General features: G+C 36.8%; 1 protein-coding gene across 1 annotated transcript in view; it reads right to left on the bottom strand.

Annotated features, from left to right (window-relative positions):
• Positions 1-1,861: 1,861 nt before the first annotated feature.
• Positions 1,862-12,682, bottom strand: part of LOC145678834 (uncharacterized) — a 49,184-nt gene continuing 38,363 nt past the window's right edge. The window contains exon 4 of the mRNA XM_081749426.1: positions 1,862-2,147. Coding sequence (XP_081605552.1) covers positions 2,008-2,147 — 140 coding nt within the window. The 3' untranslated portion in view covers positions 1,862-2,007. The remainder of the gene's footprint in view (positions 2,148-12,682) is intronic.

Genomic DNA, 12,682 nt, shown 5'->3' with positions numbered 1-12,682 from the left:
TAAGAGTGTATTGACTTGCAGTGGTGTTGTACACTTTTTCAGTTGTTTTAAGATGTCTATTTCAAAAAGAATAATTGCACTTAATTTCTGGACAATTATTTTTAAATATGTTGAGTTTCCTGTATTTTTTTTCACTATTATTTCTACACTGTCAGAAGTTGCTCGTTGGTACAGCTTCGGAAATTTTTAACATACACTTCTCTATTCTCTTCAATACTGAATATAGTTGCTGGGTCTAATTTGCACTCCTTTAGATACTTACCCCTCACTTTGTACAGGGAAGTAACTCTGGGCACATCGAATGTCTTAACTGCTGTTGTTAGACTTATTCCGTTTCGGCCTCCTTTGATAGCATCTCTAACCTCATCAGGTACATACTTCAATATTTTCTCCTCAGGTAGCGCCATGAAGATTTACAATTCAACCTTAATAATAATAATAATAATAATAATAATAATAATAATAATAATAATAATAATAATAATAATAATAATAATAATAATAATAATAACTATTTTTTCTATGTTTCCGTCAAAGTCTTTACGAGGACCAAGTTATCTTTTAATTAATGTCATTGCTACAAATCACTAGTCTAATGACAATGCACTCTGATAATTCCTCAACCTTTTAGAGGAACATCTTAAAGAAGTTACACAAAGACGAAAGTAAGGAAGAACGCCGATGTCCTAATTAAAAGTTCTGTCCCGTTACTCATGTGGTAAAACATAAGTCAGAATGGACGGTAACGGGATATGACCCAAGACAATACCTTATCTACTAGACTAGACATGTTGCTATGTCAATGGATCATGTATGGAGATGTAAGCAAAACCTATTTCTTTCATTCTCCATATAGCAAGTAATTATTGAAATTAATTTTTACTGTATTAGAAAAGTGTTACGTTGCGCTTACGTTCTCTTTGAAAGAAAACTTTATAAAAAGAAGCTACAAGGACTTTATAAAAAGAATATTCGTCAGATTGACGGAAATAGTGATTAAGTATTACGTGACGGTTTTAAAAAAAGTTTTGTTATATCTCAGAGGATATAAGTTGCAATTGAACAGCTTCCATAAATAAGCATACCATTGACACACAATTTTTAAATTACATAGATGCTTATAACGTTTCTGAAGTATTGCAATAGTGTTTTCGTTGTTGAATTATTACAGTTGTTTGACACCTTCCTTTCTACACTGTATATTCAAAGTTATTACTAAAACGAATTATATTAATTAAATGAAACTTGTTCATGTTCTTTTTATTAACTAATAGAAATAAGAACAACATTCTCAATCTTAGCTCCTGGTTCCTGGTCCCAGTAGCGTCTGTCGACTTCTGGGTACTCATGTGTAAATGTAAACAATTTTACAGAAAATATAATATAAAATTTTCTAGCATCAAAGAATACAAATTAATAAACGAATTGTACTTAGAAGTGTTCCAAACTTGATAGGTAGTGTCAGGTATTGTCACAACTACTGTACGTATATAAATAAATTCCAGTAGCTGATGTCCCCCGACATCTCTATTCTTTACCATTAGATGTAATAAATATTACATTCATGATCCACTATAAAGTACATTGAATACAATGTAGTAACATCAATACAGTGCAATGCAACCTTCAATACTTTACACAGTGAAATACTTTCAATACATCGCATAATATACAGTAATGGAAAAAGGATATTACTATTTAAAATAGAAATAAATGTACACTTACTCTTAACATTTTCGTTAGCAACAATGTTCTGGTTCTGTCATCACCCACAATGTAATTTCACTATTAAGCAGTTTGTTGCATCACATTAATATTGCATTGAGTAACAATGTTGTCAGCGGCCCCAAGAACATTCGCAAATAGGATCACAAGAAGAATTAAGCTCATTTTTAACGTTTAAAACTAAAAGTACGAGGGATTGGATCAATGCGCAGCTATTGGTGCTCTTACTTTACCTGTTATAAACAACATTCCACTTTTTACATTTTGAAGTCAACATTAGTACTACTCGGTATAGGGAAAAAGCTTATATGAATCTTTTTTGATAAGCAAAAAACACGGCCTGATCACAAAAAAGTAAAATAGTTCCATGAAACTCATCAAACTGGCGCCAAGGAAAAATCCAAACACTCCACCAACAGAAACTGAAAAAGGAGAAGTTAAATCAGTAAGCATTAGATTAATGTTTTAATAAATTACTATGTTACGTAGGAATGGTATTAAAAATGAAAACGAGATCAATACTTAATGCAAATAATTGAATTAATGATATTCGTTTCACGTTGGAAAACTACCAAGGGTTTCCTAACTATGTGAATTTAGTATTGATTACATTAGCAGTAGATCTATTACTTCTGCCTTTAATACGGGGATTATGCGAGAGTTGGATCATTTCTTCAGACAATGCTTTGATACAAAAAAAAGGTTCTTGTTATCTCTTAAAATTACTATTATTATATACAAATCAATACTGAAACTACTACTTTTTAGGTTATGATAGAAGAATAAGACTGGAATAAAATCAATTCATGGAATTCCGAATGTAGTAAATATCTACGACTTGTGGTTACAGTAGATGCATTAATCCAGAGATAGAATCTATCCTTGTGTTACTCATTAAATACCAAGAAACCATCGCTATTTATTACCGCCTTTTACTATAGACTCGGTAGTACTCGCTATCTTTTACCGTTTTTAGACTATAGATATCAATATTAAAACAAACATTACTAGTTTCTGCTATTTATATTGGTAATAGAAGAAGCTAAAAATTACTCTAGCCATAGTAAATACAACAAAAACCATTATACATTATTTTTTGCACAATTATGAGTACTGTTAAAAGTAGAAATAGCAGATTTGAATGACTTTCTGTTCACATAGAAGAATAAACGTTTACATAAAAGTTATTCAAGGCACATTCAGTCCGTTTCAAACACAATTTCTTTCTTACCGTTTTCTATCTGTGGATATCACTATTCAAACGAGAAACAGTAATACATTTCTAAGACTTCTTGTTTTATTATAGAGATAAGGTGAAGCTGTGATCTTACAATTAGATACTAAATCGATTCGAAATATTGCACTTTTTGCTATCTGTTATCGTTGTATATGTCGGTCCACAGTAAAAGAGGAAAGTTTGATTTCTACTATTTTAGGTTTGAATAAGGTGTTAATGGAGGAAGAAAAACATACTCTTGGGACGCTGAATCGATTAAAGAAAGAAAAACACTTCCCGACATTCCCTTCCATTTTCTCTTACATTTACCGACTGAAGGACATAATTCTTATGTAAGACGTTCAATATTTATGAATACTACAGTTTGGAAGTCTAAAAGTGGTCACTTTGCTCTATAATGAAAAAGGTAAAATAGGAATTAGAATTCACTTTTGCACTCCTACATGAAATTTTATCATTGTAATATAAATTTACAAGATTAAATTAATCATTTATTCCGTTAATAACAAGCCCGGAAATGTCCATTCTTTGCAAGGATAGATTAGATTTATGGAACATATCTGACTACCTTTCCTTCGTAGCATATGCTTTTCAATAAGAGTGTAATTATAAAAATCCATGAGTAGCTTTTGTCATAAATATCCTCCTAGAATACGCCATTTAATAATCAATTCTCAGCTTAACGTGAGTAATAACAATGTTCCAATCTTATTTAAAACTGATCATCGGATTTACCGAACTTAAAAACAATGGATTCGACTCTAACTTTGGTCATTTTGGACATTTTACTTTCATCTCCTGTCACTGCATATGCCAAAGAGGGCTGTACTAAGAATTAAACGCAATTGGAAGAAATGTTATTCATGTCAGGGATCCCATAAGTTGTGGATTCGACACTTATACAGAAGGTTTTGATTATTTTTGATTAACCCTTCCCACTCAAACCCCAACAGGAACTTTCGATGTTCTTAACTCTTCACTAAACTTGAGTTTAAGTGTCATTTAAGTTGTCACCAATAAGCTTAACAAGCCCGAAAACTATGGACTCGACACTAGTATCGGTCGTTTTCGATTGTTTTTAATTATGTCGCCCTATAAGGTTATCTTACTCCCACAACATTCTTTCTATATTGTAAGTTACGTGTGTACCAAGTCTGGTTGAAATTGATTTAGGCATTCCATACTTATGTTGGAATATCAATATTCATCCTTCTAATTACGCCGCCATTCCCCCCAAAAACTTTACAGTAAATATTATTTTAGTTCAATCCTAAGGCAACTTAGGTCAAAGTTTGAAGGTCAAAGATTGCTAACCTAGAAACATTGCCAGCTCTATTTATAGCATTTTTTATTATTATGGCCCTAATAAACTAAACCTACATTGAAAAATGTAACATCGCTTATGAAACAACTTTTAAAGATATTAAATGTCTAATTCGTCCAATAGAAGGATATCTTATTTTGTATTGGTTCATCTATATTTAATCTACACCGCAGAGTTACGAAGTTGAATATCATTATTTGATATTATAAGAGCTTATCTTGGTCGGAAGATGTAATAAATGATATTTTGTATTGGTACAGTTATGTTTAATCTGCCTTAAAATTATTTAATTTTAGATAAGTGTATAAAGTTTCGTGAATAGAAATAATCATTTTGATTGCAGAATATAACTAATTAATAGCTTAAAAACGGGATGTGTTGAATAAATAAACTACTGACTGTAGTTTTTATACTGTGTTCATGTTGCTTAGTTATTAAATTATATTCTACTCGAAATGGAATAAATACTTGTGTATGTTATATACTGTATATATATATATACATAGGGTGTTTCATCACCAATGTTTTTTTAAAGTTTCAGCTATATAACACATTGTGCCTTACTTCCATTTGATATTGAGAACCCTCTGTGCGAAATATGATGTTGATTAAACATAATTTAGAACTCCCCCAAAATGTTTACTTTCGTTGATCTTTGAAATTATTAAGTATATTTAATGAAATATTGTATATGAATGTCTTTTTTTGAACATTGTTCTTGTTTTCTTTTGTTTGGAGTGCAGTATCTAAACCCCATTGAACAACTGACAAGCACAAATATAGTTCAAGCCTAAGCCTGTTGTTCGGCAATCCTAGAATGTTGTTAGCAGGATCAGATTAAGTGACTTATCTTCGAAACAACAACATGGAACACTGGCTTTTTGCAGGGAGCTTGCATCAAAATTCAGCAGATGTTGTGTAATGAGCTTCTCTGGATAGCCTGCCGGCTTTACATTTTGGAAATCATTCTATCCGACGTCTTCAAGTACACATGTGGTCCTTAGGCAGAGCCGAACATCTATTGTTTGCTAGGTTCAAGGAACAACGGCATTCTCTTGATCACGATTCTTGGAACTCTGCACTCGATAAGCTTAATCTGGTGGAAAGATTATCAGAATCAAGAGACCTATCAGATCTGAAATCCCGAGTATTGAGTTTTCTGAGAAATGCAATTGAATTTTCTGCACATCCGCATGACGATTATAAAGAATTTCTGACTCTTTTATATGCCTTATTGCATGGACAACCTGAAGGAGTTCGCATTAAAACCCCCTGCGCTTTCCACCGTGCCAGGGGATGAGAAAGGCTATTTATTTGATAAAGATGTTCTTCGCGAAGCAGCTGAAACTAACTGCGAATGGACTTAAGAAGTTACAAACGTCAGTCTTTTCGTCAGTCTTTTGCACTGTTTATACTCGCATGAGCTAGTCGCTGCTTATGCTAAGAAAAATGATTTTGACTTCATGAAGAACCTTGAAGCTTGTCTACCAGATTGGGTAAGTGCCAAAATGGCTTTAAATGCTCTTCAGAGACATATGTGTTATCTCTCCGAAGAGTTTAGTGGGACTTGCGTTTCTTGACAAACGAATCTCTTCCCAGGACAAAAGGAAGATGGTGAATAAATTTGAAACACCAGTATGGAAATTACTCAGAAGGCTGGAGAGGAAGAACGTATATCTGACAGCCCTCCACGACTGCACCACCGAGAAAACGAGGATCTTCGATGCGATACCTCTAAATGGCCAAAATAAGTCTTACGTTTCCCGCAATAGATTCATCAACAAGGGACGATAACGCTACATACCAGAAATTTAAGAATGCTCTCAAGGGTATGGCGTTTTCAACGTCGTTGCTAAGTATGCGATCGCTTTTGCTACTAATTATAAGAATTGTCTAACGAAGGATGAGTCCCAGAAACAGTTAGTTGCAAAGTATCGTAAAGTCATGCCACCTGTTCAAAAGTCTTTGCTTGTTACAGGTGCGACATATTCATTCTTAGACGATACGCACGTAGTAATTTGTTTCGTATCGAAATGTTGTATAGCCATATAAGCTGTTCTAAAATTACTTTGAAGATAAGAATAACATTTTTGGGAGGACCCCGAAATTTTGAACTAGGAAGACAAAATATCGTAAGTGAGCTCTTTATAGTAAGCGGTTTAAATTGAAAATGTATTCTAATTAGAGTAAACACTTTTGGAAAACTGAAGCACCTTAATATATATATATATATATATATATATATATATATACTAGGGTGCTTCAGTTCAAAACTATATATATATATTGTTTTGTGTGGGTTCACGTTAAAGCTTGTTAAGGATGGCACTGTCCTAGCGAACGAAGCGGAGCGGTGATTGTTAACTATCAGGAATTAGCGTTGCCCAGAGACAAAGCAGGGGACTCTCGATTCAGTCTTTCTGCTCTCATTTTTCACAGGCAAGGTATATAAAATAACAGTTCGCGTTGAGCATTCTGATTGGCTTCCTCTCCGTGATGTCTTCTAGAAGAACTTTAGCGTACACAACATTTCACTCGTGGGAGCCTCACGATACTCAAGGACGTTTTAAATTAGAGGATCTGCCCATAAGTGTCTTCATCCTATTAGCTAACCGAATGACTGCCATATATGTCGGCTGAAAACATTGCGATCTCCATATGTCGACATGTAATATGTTTGTCGTTTATTTTTATTTAAATCATTGCTTCTGATTTATATTAATCAATGATTAAGTGCTGTACGTACGGTCGTGCAATAAAGAGTGATAAGAAATTATGCGAAATAACCTTTCACAGGTAAGAAATTCACCATCATATGATACGTACGGCTGCGACGTACTGCTTCAAGGTTTTGTGGTATGGGCAGATCCTGTATTTTGTAACAGCCTTGGCGATACCTCCATGCGACGTCACCGACCGAAAAGTACACAGGGAAAATGAGAGCAGAAAGATTGAATTGATCCTCTGTTTACCAGGATACCTTGCGGTCTGTGACGTTCCGTGGAGGTAGTGCTCTCAAACGGATCGGGTCGGGTCAGGTCAGCTCGGGTCGGGTTGTCGGGTCGGGTCAGTCGGGTCGGGTTGTCGGGTCGGGTCAGTCGGGTCAGCTCGGGTCGGGTCACTCGGGTCAGGTCGGGTCGGGTTGTCGGGTCGGGTTATTCGGGTCGGGTTGTCGGGTCGGGTCAACTCGGGTCGGGTTATCGGGTCGGGTCAACTCGGGTCGGGTTATCGGGTCGGGTTGTCGGGTCGGGTCAGTCGGGTCAGTTCACTTTGGTCAACTAAGTTTAGGTTGACCTTAAACTCGGCTGGAGTCGACAACTGCTGTTTTACACTACCTGCGTAATTAAAAATAGCAATTTTCAATTGATTTTATAGAAGCCATAAATGTATTTTGAACACTTGCAGCTAGTGTTTTTATGGTAAATGCTTATTTTTGTACTTGTGTGTACTTTAATTTTTAAATGTGGAAGATTGATTTTACCAATCGACTGTAATATTAATATCTACGCCAATATGGAGTCTGGATTTAGAACAAAACTAGAAGTTGTTTAAGCAAGGCCGAAAGAAAGATTGGATATGGACGACCAAGCCCAAGCAGGGCCGCGGTAGCTCAGTGGTAGAGAATTCACCTCTGGTGCATGGTGTCCATGGTTCGATCCCAGCTTGTGTTAAGTAGGCTTTGTGGTGGAGAAACGCCGTGTAGTGGGTTTTCTCGGGGTTCTCCTGTTTCCTCCCACTTTCTTCATTCCACCATTTCATTCATTTCTCATGGTCACCATATCCCTTAGCCTCGAAGCAGAATCGAGGGACCTTAAACTCAGGGCTGTAGCTAAGGGGGGGCCATCGGGTCCAGGCCCCCCAAATGGTTTCCTGCCCCCCCCCAAATGACCAGCTTTAAAAACATCATAGTAAAATTATCTCGCTTCCTTCATTTAAAAGTAACAAAGTTATTGACAATTAATAATATACGGTAAAATAGTATGGAGAAATATTGTTTTTCCATACCGATCGAAAAATAGGATACATTTTTGTGACAGCAGATTACACAATTTACTGCGATTTATATTTGACAGTTTAAAGACAAACATTTTAACAAGATATTATAAATACAGCCATAAAACAAAGGTACTAAACTGATTTGTAAGTACATTATATTTTTATATGCTTTAACAAGTATTTTAAAAGACAGAGAATGAAAAATTTGGTGAGAAACAATGTTTTTATTCAGTTTGGATTTCATTCGCTCTCTTTTATTTCTACTCAGTGTAATAAAATAATTGTTTTTTTTTAGTCACGAATAATAAATAAAAATTTTTGTCAGGAAACTATAAAGAAATTAAGTGAAATTTAAAGAAAATCAATCTTGTGTACATAGGTTCTGTATACAAGGTAACCAAGAAAATAACCAATTTAAATAACAAGGTAACCAAGAAAAGTTTTGTTGCTTTTTCACCCACCACCTTCGAACATCGATACGTCACCTAACCTGGAAGATCAAAAATAGTCCCCATCAACATCGACGACCTTCTGAAAACGTTCCTGAAAGCCATGGAATTCATCGCGGTAGAAGTTGGTGGGCCGTGAAACGAAGAAGGTATCAGGTGCATTTTGGACTTTTACTAGGGATTTGAATTGGCGGCCTCTAAGGTGATTGTCCAAAGAATGGAACAGGTAATAATCGGGCGGTGCAATACCCGGGGAATATAGTAGTTGCAATATTGTTTCCCATCCAAGGCGGAGAATGGTATCCTGAGTCATCCTAGCCACGTGGGACTTAGCGTTGTCCCGTAAACGAGGACCCATTTGCAATTCAGAAGTTATGGCTCCAGAGTTTTGAGTTTTTGTTGAGCACATCTCAACTGCTGACACTACACAGTTGCATTGATACTCTGACCAGCTGGTAGCAGTTCCCGATGCACGATGCACCAAACACACAGAAGGACCTTCTTCTGGTACAGTGCTGGTTTCGGCTGTTTTGAAATCGGTTCATGGGATGCTAACCAATGATGACGGCGCCGTGGAGCTTCGTATAGGACCCACTTTTTATCACATGTCAACGCCCTGTCCAGAAATGGCTCCGAAACAGTAAATAAATCCATGCGACTGCCGCGTTGCCTTCTGGCCCGGAGTCAAAACATGTGAGACCCAACTTGTAGTGCTTCCCAACTTGATGGATGTGCTGCCGAATGGTTTCTCCACACACTGAATTGTAGTCCCAGTTCCTCTTTGTACGTACATGTGTTGGTCTTCTGGCATGTGGTGTTTTCGGGTGTTTGGTCATCGTCCTTAAACTTGTTAAACCATCGCTGCACTGTCCGCGTCGTCACGACACCCTCAGCAAAGGCCTGGCATATTTTCTGTCCCGCTACAGCGGCGTTTGACCTCCATTTGAACTCGTTCAGCATACATGCTCTTATGACGCTCTGTGGATGTCCCATGTTCCCTCTGTCTTTACGCAAGTTCACTGTGTATCTGAATTGCCACAAACAGGTAGTATGTTGGATATACCCACACCAACAACTGACGTTCGCCTTATCTCCACTCGCATTCAACTCACGGTGTGAGGTCCAATTGAACACAGACCTCCACGAAAAGGGACAGAACTTTCTGGGTTTTTTTATAGTTATGCACAAAAGTATAGCGTTTGGTCCCGGCCAGTAGTTCCTGATTAAGCATAATAAAAACTATCTTGAATATAATTTATGGATAATAATAATAATAATAATAATAATAATAATAATAATAATAATAATAATAATAATAATAATAATAATAATAATAGTAATAGTAATAATAAATAAGATAAAATAGTGTTTTTAGTTTTCCAGAAGGAAACCAAAATTTTCCTTTCTTTTAGGCCTGAAAAACACTAGCAGCAACACATTTTTTGCTTTGTACATTGTAGCCGCCCCCCCTCAAAAACGACGGGCCCTTCCTACACGAACCTGCTGGCTACACCCCTGCTTAAAGTGAATATTTCATTTTATTTCACCAAGCCCAAGGACATCGATACAAGAACAAGATAAAGATTGGATATGAAAGACGAATTGCATAGTAATCTTGCTCTTGGCCTTGTTTTGGTGATCACCAAGTAGCGATGAGCGTATTTTCTAGCTTTCCGTATAGTATGAAATACCATAATCAAAATCACACTTGGTCTTCATTTGTACCGATGAGGTGAGCATTCTTGGCTCTTGTATAGCATGAAAGATCACCAAGACTACGAAATGCAGGACCAAGACTTGACTGCAAGACAAAGAATAAGACGCAGTATTGATGACCAAGACCTACGGAGCAAATTGTTTGAATTTCATTTGTTGGGCTGAAAGTGATGAAATAAAATTAGTACTTTATAATTAAATATCAACCTTATTTTTAAATTCATATTATGTATCTTCTTACGTGCAACTATATATACTGTAAAATACGTTTTAATTACCGAGAAAGAAAAATCAAAGTGGTACGGGTCCCGGAATCATAAGAACCTATTTTGGAATGAAAGTTGAAGGGTTGGAAAAAATCACAGGTGTTCTCCTCTTTCCTCAACCCTTATCATTGTAGTTAAACGATTTCCTTTTGTCTCCGCCAAGAGACTCTTGCTACTGCCTTCCGAGAAGACGCCCTGCCGTCCCAGCAGGTGAGAACACTGACCTTGAAGAAAAATTTCGTCACATAGAAGTAAAGAAAAAAAAATAAAAATAAATAAATAAATAAATAAAATAAAAATAAAAATAAATTTCTCCCACGTCGGACATTGGTATCAGTTATAAAAAGAAATAACCAAACCTCAAAAGTGCCAAATATTCATTAAGATGCATATACAAATCCCCGCTTGATCTAGCTAGTGGTTAACGTGTAAGACTTCGGTACACGTGGTCCGGGTTCAATTCCCAATGGGAGTGCATTTTGGTGTTCACCCAGTGTTGTGACCATAGTGCTCTCAAACGGATCGGGTTGACCCGACCCGACCCGTGACCCGACCCGACCCGACTAAGATCGGGTCGGGTTGTCGGGTCAGGTCACACGGGTCGGGTTATCGGGTCGGGTCAGTCGGGTCAGGTCGGGTCGGGTCAATCGGGTAAGCTCGGGTCGGGTTGTCGGGTCGGGTCAATCGGGTCAACTCGAGTAGTAAGGGCCTGACCTGAGGACACTTTTTGGCCCCTGGGTTCCTGCCTCAGGACCCATGGTCCCTGGCCGGGGTCAATGACCTAGGGGTACATAGGACCACTCCATCTAAATTTTGGCAGGGGTACCATGGCCCACCCCCTAAATTTTGGCAGGGGTACATAGGACCACCCCCCTTAAATTTTGGAAATTGCCAAATCTAAAAATTTGGTATGGTAGCCTAGGACCATAGTATGTACCTGTATTAGTATTGGGTGTCTATGTCGTTCCCTTTTATGGGTAAAAAATTACCAAACATTCAAATTTCGGGGGTTTTTGACCTAATTTATCCCCTTTGATGAGGTGTTATTACCTTATATAGTTATATGGGCGTATACAGGGGTCCATTACCTTTCATAAGACATGGGTATATTAATGCACCCTTGAAAAATTTGGGAGGGGTACCTTGGCCCACCCCTTAAATTTTGGAAATTGCCCAATTTCAACATTGGGTATTATAGTATAGGACCCTAATATGTATTAGGTTAAATATGGGTGGTCCACCTCATTCCCTTTTAGGGGTACAAAATTGCCAAAAATATAAACGTAAGCAATACGTTATACCACGTGTTTGGTTTTTGGCCTAATTTATGTGCTTGGATGGGGTCCTATTACCTTATATAGTTATATGATCATGTATAGGGGTCTATTACCTATCATAAGACATAGATACATTTGTGCACCCCGGGAGGGGTACCTTGGCCCACCCCTTAAATTTTGGAAATTGACCAATTTAAACATTTGTTATTATAGTACAAGACCCTAATATGTATTATGATAAATTTGGGTGGTCCACCTCGTTCCCTTCTAGGGGTACAAAATTGCCAAAAATATAAACGTAAGCAATACGTTATACCACGTGTTTGGTTTTTGGTCGATTTTATTCCCTTTGATGAGGTGTTATTACCTTATATGTTTACATGAGCGTATACAGGTGTCTATTACCTTTCATAAGACATGAGTATATTGATGCACCCCTTTAAATTTTTGGGAGGGGTACCTTGGCCCAACCCTTTAATTTTTGAAATTGCTTAATTTCAACATGTGGTGTCATAGTACTGGATCCTAATATGTATCATGATAAATTTGGGTGGTCCACCTCGTTCCCTTTTAGGGGTACAAAATTGCCAAAATATAAACGTAAGCAATACGTTATACCACGTGTTTGATTTTGACCTAATTTATCTCCTTGATCAGGTCCTATTACATCATATAGTTATATGGTCATGTAT

Source organism: Thermobia domestica, chromosome 1, assembly GCF_964235325.1.
Source record: "Thermobia domestica chromosome 1, izTheDome1.hap1.1, whole genome shotgun sequence".
In the NCBI taxonomy this organism is placed as follows: Eukaryota; Metazoa; Arthropoda; class Insecta; order Zygentoma; family Lepismatidae; genus Thermobia; species Thermobia domestica.
Note: the sequence above shows the minus strand (reverse complement) of the source record. Positions and strands in the feature narration are given on the sequence as shown.